General features: G+C 48.4%; 1 protein-coding gene across 2 annotated transcripts in view; it reads right to left on the bottom strand.

The window, feature by feature from the left end:
- Nucleotides 1-1,299: 1,299 nt before the first annotated feature.
- Nucleotides 1,300-14,069, bottom strand: part of LOC147106700 (bestrophin-2-like) — a 76,576-nt gene continuing 63,806 nt past the window's right edge. For both annotated transcript variants that reach the window (XM_086007754.1, XM_086007753.1), the window contains one exon: nt 1,300-8,767. In XM_086007754.1, coding sequence (XP_085863880.1) covers nt 7,447-8,767 — 1,321 coding nt within the window. In that variant the 3' untranslated portion in view covers nt 1,300-7,446. The remainder of the gene's footprint in view (nt 8,768-14,069) is intronic.

Raw genomic sequence — 14,069 nt, forward strand, 5'->3', positions numbered from 1 at the left:
ACATTTACAGATGATCTCATATACATTCAGACAGACATTGACACATACATACTCAGACAGTCACAACGCCTCTCAGATATACACACAGTCACATACACATTTACACATCCTATTCTATAAAGAAGCATGCACGCATGTCACAGTTGTTCCCACATTGATGCACATTATTGATATGACAATAGCAAACAGACAATGATAAGGAACATGAATAACAGTATTACACTTTCACTGTCATTGTATTTTAAATGATTTGCACACAGTAACAATTAGACAAGGCAACATTACTGATCACAGTGAATCAAGTTACGGTGACTTTAATTCTCAACAGAACGACTATTCACTGCATGTGCAGTTTTCTATTGTTTCACTGGCAAAAATTATATTCTTTTACATTTGTAATGCTGAATATGATAAAGCATAATAACAGTAAATCAGACGCCTCAGAATCGAGCATTAAACATTATGTGACAAAGATTACATCATTTTGTTGACGAAATGCTACCTTTAGCTGAAGTTTAGTAATAATTGACTGCATTTTAAGTCTGTTCATGAAAGGACTCTCTGGAATCTGCAGAAATCAAGACATTGTCATTTTGAATAAAACACGCCTTTCTGCTGCTGGTGACCTTAATTGGAACTGCTCTACAGGTCACTCACTTTACCTACATTTTACAGACAGGAGTGAAAAATTCCAGACACCAACTAACCCAGAGAACTAAATTCCATCTATAAGTCTGAAATTCAAAGCAACTTGCTAACTTGTGAGTAATATCAGTATATTTCTTCATCCATTTCTGTGCTTCACTATGTCTCTACCCCATCTCCAGACCTTCAGTGTGTTTCTCCTGCTATCTCTAACCTTTCAGTGTGTCTGTGCCTCCACCTCCAACCCGTTAATCTGTCTCCCTCCATCTCCAACCCGTTAGTCTGTCTCCCTCCATCTCCAACCCGTTAGTCTGTCTCCCTCCATCTCCAACCCGTTAGTCTGTCTCCCTCCATCTCCAACCCGTTAGTCTGTCTCCCTCCATCGCCAACCCGTTAGTCTGTCTCCCTCCATCTCCAACCCGTTAGTCTGTCTCCCTCCATCTCCAACCCGTTAGTCTGTCTCCCTCCATCGCCAACCCGTTAGTCTGTCTCCCTCCATCTCCGACCCGTTAGTCTGTCTCCCTCTATCTCCAACCCTTCAGTCTGCCTCTCCCTCCATCTCCAACCCTTCAGTCTGCCTCTCCCTCCATCTCCAACCCTTCAGTCTGCCTCTCCCTCCATCTCCAACCCTTCAGTCTGCCTCTCCCTCCATCTCCAACCCTTCAGTCTGCCTCTCCCTCCATCTCCAACCCTTCAGTCTGCCTCTCCCTCCATCTCCAACCCTTCAGTCTGCCTCTCCCTCTATCTCCAACCCTTCAGTCTGCCTCTCCCTCCATCTCCAACCCTTCAGTCTGCCTCTCCCTCCATCTCCAACCCTTCAGTCTGCCTCTCCCTCCATCTCCAACCCGTTAGTCTGTCTCCCTCCATCTCCGACCCGTTAGTCTGTCTCCCTCTATCTCCAACCCTTCAGTCTGCCTCTCCCTCCATCTCCAACCCTTCAGTCTGCCTCTCCCTCCATCTCCAACCCTTCAGTCTGCCTCTCCCTCCATCTCCAACCCTTCAGTCTGTCTCTCCCTCTATCTCCAACCCTTCAGTCTGCCTCTCCCTCCATCTCCAACCCTTCAGTCTGCCTCTCCCTCCATCTCCAACCCGTTAGTCTGTCTCCCTCTACCTCCAACCCTTCAGTCTGCCTCTCCCTCTATCTCCAACCCTTCAGTCTGCCTCTCCCTCCATCTCCAACCCGTTAGTCTGTCTCCCTCTATCTCCAACCCTTCAGTCTGCCTCTCCCTCCATCTCCAACCCTTCAGTCTGCCTCTCCCTCTATCTCCAACCCTTCAGTCTGCCTCGCCCTCTATCTCCAACCCTTCAGTGCCTCTCCCTCCATCTCCAACCCTTCAGTCTGCCTCTCCCTCCACCTCCAACCCTTCAGTCTGCCTCTCCCTCCATCTCCAACCCTTCAGTCTGCCTCTCCCTCCATCTCCAACCCTTCAGTCTGCCTCTCCCTCCATCTCCAACCCTTCAGTCTGCCTCTCCCTCTATCTCCAACCCTTCAGTCTGCCTCTCCCTCCATCTCCAACCCTTCAGTCTGCCTCTCCCTCTATCTCCAACCCTTCAGTCTACCTCTCCCTCCATCTCCAACCCTTCAGTCTGTCTCTCCCTCTATCTCCAACCCTTCAGTCTGCCTCTCCCTCCATCTCCAATCCTTCAGTCTGCCTCTCCCTCTATCTCCAACCCTTCAGTCTGCCTCTCCCTCCATCTCCAACCCTTCAGTCTGCCTCTCCCTCCATCTCCAACCCTTCAGTCTGCCTCTCCCTCTAGCTACAACCCTTCAGTCTGCCTCTCCCTCTATCTCCAACTCTTCATTCTGCTTCTCCCTCTATCTCCAACCCTTCAGTGTGTTTCCATCCATTTCTAACCTATTAATTTGTTTCTTCCTCCATGTCTCTCTTCCCACCTCTGACCCTTCAGTATATCTCATTTCCCCCCCCATCTCTAACCTTCAGTGTGTCTCACCACCACCTCTTTCGACCCCTCCACTGTCTCTGATTTGTCACACTGCTTGTCTGACATCTAGCACTGGATGAGCAGAAATTTCCTCCAAATAAATATTGGGAAGACGGAAGCAATTATCTTCGGTCCCTGCCACAAACTCCTTTCCCTAGCCACCGACTCCATCCCTCTCCCCGGCAACTGTCTGAGGCTGAACCAGACTGTTTGCAACCTTGGTGTTATATTTGACCTCGAGCTGAGCTTCTGACCACCTATTTACTCCATCACCAAGACCGCCTACTTCCACCTCTGTAACATCACCTAAATCCACCCTTGTCTCAGCTCATCTGCTGCTGAAAATCTCATCCATGCCTTTGTTACCTCTAACTGTGACTATTCCAACACACTCCTGGCCGACCTCCCATCTTCCACCCGACATAAACTTGAGCTCATCCCAAACTCTGCTGCCTGGATTCTAACTCGCATCAAGTCCGACCCATCACCTCTGTGCTCGCTGACCCACATTGGCTCCCTGTCCGGCAATGCCTCAATTTTAAGCACCTTGGGACGTTTTACTATGTGAAAGGTGCTATTTAAATGCAAGTTGTTGTTGTTTATAACCAACCCATTAGTGTCTCTAACTGAATCTCTAACCCTTCAGTATGTCTGTCCTTCCATTTCTAACCCAAGTGCCTTTCCCTCCATTTCCAATCCTTCAGTGTCTCCATCCACCTCCAACCCGTGTGTTGCTTTCTTCATCATTAATCCTAATATATCTCTTCACTCCATTTCTAGACCTTTAGTATATCTATCCCTTCATTTCCTGTCTCTCGCTCCATTTCCAGCACTTCTGTGTTCCTCGTGCTTCCATTTCTGAGCTTTTAGTATGTCTTGCTGCATCTCTAACCTTTCAGTATGTTTCACTTTCCAGCCCCAGCCCTTCAGCGTGTGTCTCACTTTATCTCAATCACGAATTCTTAAATCTGTTTCTGCTTCCACCTCCAATTCTTTAGTGTGTGTCTCTCTCCGCTTTTCCAGTTCTTTAAATGTGGCTCTCCTTGCATCTACGACCTTTCACTGTGTCTCCCTTGCCAACCCTCCATGTCCACTCCTTCGGTGTGTATGTGTCTCTCTCCATCTCCAATATTTTATGGTGCAGAGACTTGTGGCAGAGCAAAAATTATTTTTCTTATTTAAGGGAGTTGAAAGTGAGGGAGTTTGGGCTGACGAGGAACCGGTGTGTAAAGGTATTTTCCAAAAATGTAAATCAAATACTATTTCACACATGACTGAATTGGCAGTTGTGGATGCAAACCTATGGCATGGGTGGTATGCAGGACATGGGCCCTGCCCAAAATATTCAGGGAAGTACATTTGCATGAAGTGGTAACTAATTGAGTTCCTGAGAAATTAATTGCCGGGTTTGAGGACCAACTAACCAACCAACTGTGCAATATATGTAAGAAGGAACGTATCTGGAAGAGACTTTCCATGCAGTTGTCTCCACTGGGATAGAGGAAACAAACGGTAAGATATGGATGGCAGCTCCGTGGGAATGCAAAATGAGTTGAACTAGAGTTGTCAACAGATTTTCAGCACTGAAGGTGGATAAGGATTGAACCGCAGATGATTGTAACCATGAGCTAGGCATTAGCATTGGATAGCAAGTCGAACAGGGAATGAATAAGATTAAAGATAACTGTAGTTATAGGGGACTCCCTTGGTAAGAGGGATTGATGGTATCTTTGGCCCGCATGATCGGGAGTCCTGAGTGGATGTTGTTTTCCAGGCGCCAGAGTTTGGGATTTTGCTGAGCAGGTGGATACGATTCTAATGAAGGGAAGGATAGTAACCAGAGGTTGTGGTTCATGTGGGAACCAATGAAATGGGGTAACTGTAAAATGGAGGAAATATCAGGAATTAGGGAAAAGGATTGAAGAGAAGACTTTCCAGGGTAGGATTAGTCCACAAGCCATGCGCTGGACCCATTGCAGACAAACTGAGGGAGGGGTTCAAATTCTTGGCCCAGTGCTGTGGGAGAGAGAAGGACTGTATGATTGGGATGGCATTCGTCTAAACTGAGGAGGCACATATGTCTTGGCTGGTAAGATAAATAAAACAATTGAGGATTTAAACTAGGTAAGCGGGGAGGAGATAACAATATGGACCAATTTTTGGGAAGATGTAATGTGAATACAGCAAGGAAGACAAGGAATTAACTTTTACAAATATAAAATTGATGAGTTATAGTGATGGTAAATAGGGACCTAATAGGAATTACTGATACCTGGCTAAAAGAGGATCTGCAGGGCTATGCGTGTTTGCATAGAGAAGGAAATAAACAAATTGGGTGTCACTGTTTATCAGGGAAGGTTTATACATTGCTGAGAGGAAGGAACTGGGAATTGGCACACAGTCGCTTTAGTACATTTATCTGGAAGATAGAAAGGGGGAAAAAAAACTTTATACAGATGGCCAAGGAAATAAATAAGATGTTAGGATATATAGTTAATGATGTGATATACGAGTCAAAGGAGCTGTTGCTGATGTTGTATCTGGCCTTGGTTAGGCTACATCTGGGGTACTGTGTTCAGTTCTGGTCTCCGCATTACAGGAAAGATGTAGAATTATTGGAGGGAGTCCAGAGGAGGGCTACAAGGCTGATTTCTGAACCAAGAGGGTTGAATTATGAGGAAATATTATCGACTCTGGGATTTTAGGAAGAGGAGGAAGAAGGGAACTTGATAGAGGCCTATAAGATTTTCAGTGAAATGGAGAATTTTAAATGCAGGAAAATTCTTCTGTAGGATTCAATGACTGGAGACACAGTTTACAATTACGGCTTTTAATTAAGACAATTAAACTTTTTTTTGTAAGAGGTGTTATAAATTACTATTGAAGGTTGAACAGAAAACCATGGCAGGTTTAAAAAGACAACTGGATGGGATACAGGGCTATTAGTTCTAGAGTCTCAGAAAGGAATTTGATGGGAGGTTTGCAAGCAGGGTAAGTGACACAATAGTCTGTTCAAAACATTACTCTGCTTTCATGTTTTTTAGTCTATCTCTGCCTTCTTCTCCCACCCTTCAATGTGTCTCTACCTCCATTTCCAATCCTCCATTGTGTCTCTTGTCTCCACCTTCAGCCCTTCATTGTGTCTCCCCCCAAAAAGACTTGCATTTATATAGCACCTTTCACAACCACCAGACATCTCAAAGCGCTTTACAGCCAATTAAGTACTTTTTGAAGTGTAGTCACTGTTGTATGGTAGGAAACGAGGCAGCCAATTTGCGCACAGCAAGCTCCCACAAATGGCAATGTGATAATGACCAGATAATCTGATGTTAGTGATGTTGATTGAGGGATAAATATTGGCCAGGACACCGAGTTACCTCCCCTGCTCTTCGAAATAGTGCCATGGGATCTTTTACGTCCACCCGAGAGAGCAGACGGGTTTAGCATCTCATCCGAAAGATGGCACCTCCGACAGTGTAGCACTCCCTCAGTACTGCACTGGAGTGTCAGCCTAGATTTTGTGCTCAAGTCTCTGGAGTGGACTTGAACCCACAACCTTCTAACTCAGAGGCGAGGGTGCTACCAGCTATACAGTTGACACTATCAGAGAGAAATTATAGCAAAAGTAACACTGTGATAGAGTCCTTTTTTTTTTAGAAAGGTACATTATACATCCGAGGTCCTCTAAGATTCCACTCTTTGCGGTTCCAATTTTACTGTTTAGAATCCTCTGTATTTTGTGTGGATTTCCCTCTTCACTTTCACTCTGTTTCAAGTTGGTGCTCCTGTTCCTTCTTACGCAATGTGACTCTCGGATACTGAACAGATCTTACAGTAATATACTTGGCAATTAATCTCTTAGTTGAGAATCCTTTGGCAAGATTGGAGTTTATATCCTCAATGTAAATTACATATGACAGTCTACTAAACTCTGATAAGTAATAGATTCCATATTAAAACTATATTTATAGTTTTAACTTTGTGACTATAACCCTTCGCTATTTCCCCATGTTCTCAAATGGACATGCCTCACTCGTAATATCAATGATCTCAATGGTGATCCTGATTACCTGCTTTTAGCTCATGACATCATCCAGCGAGCCATTTATATGGAAAAAGGGAGTAAAATAATTTTGGCTATAAAATTTTAGATGTAGGTTCAGCATATTAAATTTTTGAATCCTGGATTTTAACTCTGGATCCAGTAACTGTCTAAAGCCTAGATTTGGAAGTGACATCTTTAAGAAAAATGAGACACATTTGGTGAAATTTGTGCCCATCATCGTGAGAAATGTTAATGTTGGGGAATGGAATACCTTCCATTTTGGGTACCTAATGTCAGGATCAAACGCTTTCCAGGACAGGCACAAGCTAGAAGCAGAGTAAAGCCCTCTCTACTTCGTTCCATAATAATCCACAGCCCCAACCCAGAAGAACACCCTTACTGCACCAGTGTGACAATTTTCCAGTTCCCCACACAAGTTACCCAGTAGCCTGATTAAGTGAGGCTGACAATTTTGGAGCAATTTTGTGCTGTGTGCCCTTGTTCATCAGGGACTGGTTTGTGAATGCCTAGACTCATTTTGCATAGGCTGGGATTATCAAAGGTGAAAAGCCAGTCTAAAACCCTGTGCCCTACTTAGTCCCACTAGAAATGATGAGTTCTTGAAGTTTCTGCAAGGGGAAATCATTGTGCAGCAAGTCCACACTAAACATGGTTGCACTGTGCAAGCCTGCTTCATGATGTGCTACTTTGGAGGTGCATTCAAAATTTGTGATGTTCAAAATATGGCTTCAATGTAAAGGTATGGAGGGCCAACAAAAGGAAATGACACATGCAGTCTTCAGTGTTTTATCTCAATCATTTGATTCTGAGTGCTTATCCATCTTTCCATTCTCTGGAATGTTTTCTGCAGTTTCAATTATGATATCCATGAAGTTGACTAGGTCCATATCATTGAGGGAGAATCTTGAATCATTTGGAAGCACGGTCTCATTTTCCAGATGTGGCTTCATACTGGCATCACTGGTACATTCAGCAGAGGCCATGAATTGAGTGGATATATTGGGGTACTTGGAGGAGGTCCCCATTTCAGAAAACCCTGGGGGAGGTGTGCTTCCTGCCTTATAATCAATGCCAGAGATGGTTTCACTGTAACTTAGTATCCTTGACCTTCCCAGCATTGGGGAAGACACTGGTGTGAAGGAAAAGGTGGAAGTGGTTGTGCCACAGCCTGGAGCGTTGAATGAAGGATTTGGAAGGTCTGGACTATTGGCACGTCTAAGGGACTCTAGGGTCAGTCTAGGATTCTTGCGTGCTCGGAAACCAATGCTTGTATTGAGTTTTTGCTTCATATTGCTCAGTTTATCCGTGTCTGAAGAGCTGTCTGTGATTAGAAAGTGCGAACTCTCGGGAACCAGTAGTAGGCTATTGCTGCTGTCAGGATTCAAGCTGCTGGATGACCGTATAAGAGGTTCCTTGCTGTTTAAGGAGTGGATACTTGTAGCAACTTCTACTTCAGTTGCAGTTTGACTGCTCCCCACTACTATTACCTCCTCAGATGGTTCATTTAGGGAGGCACTTTTATTGGCATTAATGCTGTTGCCCTTGTCCAGCTCATCAGCTTTTGAGGCCAACACACTGCTATTACTCCCTTGGTTTGCAGCAGAGGAGACAGAAATGTTGGCTAGCATAGAGGGCTTCTTTAAAGGAATCCGTTTGAGTGGAAATGTCATTGGAATGGATTGGATGGGCGTTTGAGGAGCACTATAGTAGCCAGGCCTGTCATAAAGTGAGGAGGAGATGAAGCTGTCATAATCCCCTGCCTCACTATCCAAGGTCACACAACCTTGGGTGGATCCTAAGGGCGAATGAGAGGAGGAGGAGGCTCGGTGAATTCTTGCGAAGGGCCTATTGGGAGGGAGGCATCCTGGCTTATGAATCCCGTTCGGTGTTGATTCTGAGCTCAGGAAGCTGTACAAAGCACCCTGCGATAATGTGCTGTTCCTCTTCCTCATTAGGTTGATTCGAGGAGTCGATCTGGAAATGTTCTGTAAGTTCGTTGGCGGAACTCCCAGGAGTCGGCCTAAGTTACTCAGAAGAGGTGTGGCATGGTTTACTTCTTCATTCTCATTGATCTGCTCCAGGGTCTGAAACTCCATCTCCTCTTTAAGCATGCTGTAAGGGATGCAAATGCAAGTCTTCAGTAAGCAAACATAATGCCCATATAAAAAAAGTATGCTGTGTCTCACAAGACATAAAAATTTGCATTCTGAAGATTTCCCCAATGCCTCAGTTAGCAAAGTTACTGTACAACTGATCCCGACAGACCAGAATGTCCCAAATTCGATCCCCGCCTATGCTGATCTCAGCTGGAGTGGCATTAGCCTCCATATTCCTTGGTTAGGAAAAAGAAATCAGCCAGGATTTCAAGTCCTGGGCACTATTCAACAATCCTAATATGGAAATGTGGGAGTGTGGCAGAGCCACTGAGGGACTTTGAGCAACTGTACATAATTTACTTTAACGAGGTTTGACTCCAACGTAAGCCTGTACCAGTCTGTTAGTGATTTCTGTGTTTGTACATACTGTTTGCATGCACAGGGCACGGTCCCTTTAAGACTGCGGCAAAGCACGGGTAAACGCGATGACGTCATGCCGCTAATCACGTGACCACCCAAGCGCGGGAAAAACGTGATGACGTCATGACACCATCCACGGGACCGCCCTAGCAGTCCTCGTGGAGCCTCCGACCAGCAAAGACCTGTTTTCGTGGTTCTCCTGTACAAACTGTTTAAACTTGTTAGTTTTGCATTAAAACTTGTTTGTTCGAACGCCTGAGTTCATCCAGGTCGAAGCCCAGTTCGCTCTGAGAGGCATTGTTGCAGATCAAACTACATACCTCTACGTGGTCTCAGCACTCGAAAGCTCCACCGCCTTGCGGCTCATCAGCCTCCTTGGGAACCCTCCGACGGAGGGCAAGTATGATACCATCAAGGCGCGGTTGCTGCAAGTATTCGGGCTCACTAAATCAGAGCGCGCACATCGATTGCTCGCCATGCCCGGCCTGGGGGACTCCAAGCCTTCGGAATTGATGAGCCAAATGCTCACACTCCTGGGCTCTGAACCGGAATGCTTCCTTTTCCGGGAACTATTCCTCAGCCAGCTGCCTGAGCAGGTGCAAGCTGCCCTGGCCAGTTCCGAGGTTGAAGACTGCGCGGCACTCGCGGCAGAGGCGGACAAAATATTCATGGTCACGCTGCAGTGCTGCACCGCCACGAGGTGCCCATCCCCCGCGGAAGCCGCCACGAGGCGCCCCTCCCCCACAGACGCCGCCACAGCTCGTCAGTCAACAGGGCTGTGTTTCTACCACGCGCAGTTCGGCGCGAAGGCAAGACGGTGCCGTCCTCCCTGCAGCTTTCCCCCCAAAAAAACAACTGCGAATAATGAGGAACGGGTCTAATGGGCGGCCCGCGGCTGCCATGGCGATCGGCAACGCCGGCAAGTTGCTTTTCATTACCGATACGCTCTCCGGCCGTCGTTTTCTGTGCGACACTGGAGCACAGTGCAGCATTTTGCCAGCGTCCGCCCTCGATGTACAGGCAGGGAAGCACGGCCTCGCCCTTGAAGCGGCCAATGGCGGAGCGATTCGGACTTTTGGCAGACGGCGTGTGGCGGTTTGCTTCGGGGGGCAGCGGTTTCATTGGGAGTTCGTTACAGCCAAGGTTTCTCAACCCATTCTCGGCGCGGATTTCCTGTGCGCCAACAGCCTCCTGGTCGACGTGAAAAACCGGCGGGTGATCAACGCGGCAACCTTCGGTTCCATCCCGTTACCGCAGTAACACTACGTCATGCACGGTCGCCTGTGCATTCCCGACTCCCGACGAGTTCGCCCATCTGCTCGCAGAATTTCCCGACCTGACGAGACCCACGTTCTCCTCCACAGCCACGAAACACGGTGTGGAACACCACATCACCACCAACGGTCCCCCGGTCTACGCACGAGCTCGGCGCCTGGATCCTGGCAAGCTGGTGGTTGCAAAGGCGGAGTTCGCCACCATGGAACCTTTAGGGATTATTCGCCGGTTGAATAGTCCCTGGTCTTCACCCCTTCATATCGTTACGAAGCCTGGCGGCGGATGGCGACCTTGCGGCGACTATCGACGCCTGAACGACGCCACCACTCCGGATCGGTACCCAATCCCCCACATCCAAGATTTCTCTGCCCATTTGGCAGGAAGCAACTTCTTCTCCAAAGTTGACCTCGTCCGGGGCTACCACCAGATCCCAGTGCGCCCACAGGATGTCCAGAAGACCGCGGTCATCACCCCATTCGGCCTCTTCGAATTTCTGCGCATGCCGTTTGGCTTAAAGAACGCCGCCCAGGCTTTCCAGCGCCTGATGGATTCCGTGCTGCAGGACCTCAACTTCATCTTCATCTATCTGGATGACATTCTGATTGCCAGCTCCACCAAAGAGGAACATCTCTGTCACCTTCGCACCCTGTTTCGATGCCTCAGCCAACACGGCCTGATTATCAACCCGGCTAAGTGCCAGTTTGGCCTGCAACAAATCGATTTCCTGGGGCATCGCATCACTGCAGAGGGGGCGGTTCCTTTGCAAGCAAAGGCGGAGGCGGTGACATCCTTTCCACGCCCGCAGAACATAAAGGCCCTGCAGGAATTCCTAGGCGTGGTAAACTTTTATCACCGTTTTGTGCCTAAGGCGGCACTACTCATGCAGCCCCTGTACGAGGCCCTCAAGGGCAGGACTGGCAAGGACCCGGTAGACTGGTCGGTTGACATGGACCGAGCGTTCGCTGACACCAAAAGCGCCTCGGCCAGCGCGACCATGCTGGCACACCCATTACCAGGAGCCACCATCGCCCTCACCACCGACGCGTCAGACTACGCAATCGGCGCCGTACAGGAGCAATGGGTGAACGGGACGTGGCAGCCGTTGGCGTTCTTCAGCCGACAACTTAGACGGAACGAAAGATCCTATAGCACTTTCGACTGGGAGTTGTTAGCCCTTTTTCTGGCTATCCGCCATTTTCGGTTCCTGCTGGAAGGATGTCCTTTCACCGTTTTTGTGGACCACAAGCCACTCACCTTTGCCATGGCCAAAACCGCCGAACCGTGGTCATCCCGACAGCAGCGTCGGCTGACTTACATATCAGAATTTACTACGGATATCCAGCACGTGGCCAGTAAGGACAACCTGGTGGCAGACTGCGCCTCCCACGCGACTGTCAATGCAGTCCATCTGGGCATCGACTATGCCCTCATGGCGGCGGACCAAGTCTCGGACCCAGAAGTTCAGGCTTACCGTGCCAACATCACTAGTCTCCAGTTGGCCGACGTCGAGTTCCATTTGGCAGGTATCACACTGCTGTGCGACGTCTCCGTACGGGACCCTCGCCCTGTCGTGCCGGTCGCCTGGTGCCGCAAGGTTTTCGACATCATACATGGGTTGTCGCACCCAGGGATGAAGGCCTCGCAGAAGCTCATGTCGGCTAAATTCGTTTGGCACGGCATGCATAAGGATGTCCGTGACTGGGCCAACACCTGTGTCGTCTGCCAAAAGGCCAAGGTACAGCGCCACATCAAGGCCCCATTGGCCACCTTCATGGTTCCGGAGCGGCGTTTTGACCACGTCAATGTGGACCTGGTAGGACCACTTCCACCTTCCCATGGCTTTTCTCACATTCTGACCATGGTAGACCGCACCACCAGATGGCCAGAAGCGGTGCCCCTGTCATCCACTACTTCGGCGGACGTGGCCAGGGCGTTCATTTCTTCCTGGGTCGCCCGTTTTGGAGTGCCCACTGACATTTCTTCGGATCGAGGACCGCAGTTTTCCTCCGAACTCTGAAACGCAGTGGCTCGGGGACTCGGCGTCAAGTTGCACCGCACTACAGCCTACCACCCTCAAGCGAATGGCCTCTGTGAACGTTTTCACAGATCGCTGAAATTCGCACTGAGGGCCAGTCTCCAGGACGCTGGATGGGCGGACAAGCTACCATGGGTTCTGTTGGGCTTTCGCACGGCTCCCAAAGAAGACCTTCACTCTTCCTCTGCAGAGTTGGTTTATGGTCAGCCGCTGCGAGTCCCGGGGGATTTCCTGCCAACGCCGACGGAGCCATGGTCCGCGTCAGGCCAGCTTAACAGTCACCAGGAGGCGGCCAGATGTTTCGCGCCGGTCCCCACGTCGCGCCACGAGCTTCAGCGATTGCACGTGCCCACAGAGCTTACAAAGGCTGAATACGTTTTCATCCGCCATGATGCGCATCGGGATCCACTCAAGGCCCCGTATACTGGTCCTTTCCGGGTGTTAGAGGCAGGAGACAAAACCTTCAAGGTCGATGTCGGTGGTAAACCGGACCACATTTCAGTCGACCGTTTAAAGCCGGCACACTTGGACCTCGACCGCCCCGTCGAGACAGCACAGCCGCCAAGACGAGGTCGGCCACCCATCGTCGTCGCACCGGATCAAGTGCAATCGCCCGCTCGACCGCCAGCCGTCCAGCAGCCTCCGCTTCGGGAGTACAGGAGTCGTTCTGACAGGCTTGTCAGACCCCCCTCACCGTTTGACTTTTTCTGTTAAAGAAAATTCTGGGGGGGCGCATGTGGCAGAGCCACTGAGGGACTTTGAGCAACTGTACATAATTCCCTTTAATGAGGTTTGACTCCAACCTAAGCCTGTACCAGTCTGTTAGTGATTTCTGTGTTTGTACATACTGTTTGCATGCACGGGGCGCGGTCCCTTTAAGACTGCGGCAAAACGCGGGTAAACGCGATGACGTCATGCCGCTAATCACGTGACCACCCAAGCGCGGGAAAAACGTCATGACGCCATCCACGGGACCGCCCTAGCAGTCCTCATGGAGCCTCCGACCAGCAAAGACCTGTTTTCGTGGTTCTCCTGTACAAACTGTTTAAACTTGTTAGTTTTGCATTAAAACTTGTTTGTTCGAACGCCTGAGTCGAACTCAGTTCTTAGATAGGAATTAGAGACAATTCCTACAGGAGAACTAAATTATCTTTTACACCTGCTTTTAGATGGGCAAGGTAAATGTGATACAAAAACACATAGTCGAATTCAGTTATTGTGATGGGTGAACCATTAAACAGAGATGTTTGCAGAAACAGTAATTCCCCATCATTAGCAGCCTCTCTGCAACATAAAAGTTATGTTACGCTATTAGGCGGCCCATAGACTTTCGTGACATGGTTATAACTTGAAAGGTGTCCCCATGGCTCTGATGACTCTGCTTTAGTTCTATTTGGAGATCTGAACTCCATCATGAAGGTCTATGAAAGATAGTTTCATCAAATGCCCTGTAACTTATCAAGAATGTAAGAAATATGTTCCAAAAGATTATTTTTAACATCTTGTGGACTGAATCTACCTTTTATTATTTGAGGTATTATACTTTCAGTAATTTGCTGTCCTAGCTGCTTTTGTTTAGTATTATATT

The sequence above is a fragment of the Somniosus microcephalus genome, chromosome 15 (genome assembly GCF_052327205.1).
Source record: "Somniosus microcephalus isolate GS21.2 chromosome 15, FLI_Smic_1.0, whole genome shotgun sequence".
Classification (NCBI taxonomy): domain Eukaryota; kingdom Metazoa; phylum Chordata; class Chondrichthyes; order Squaliformes; family Somniosidae; genus Somniosus; species Somniosus microcephalus.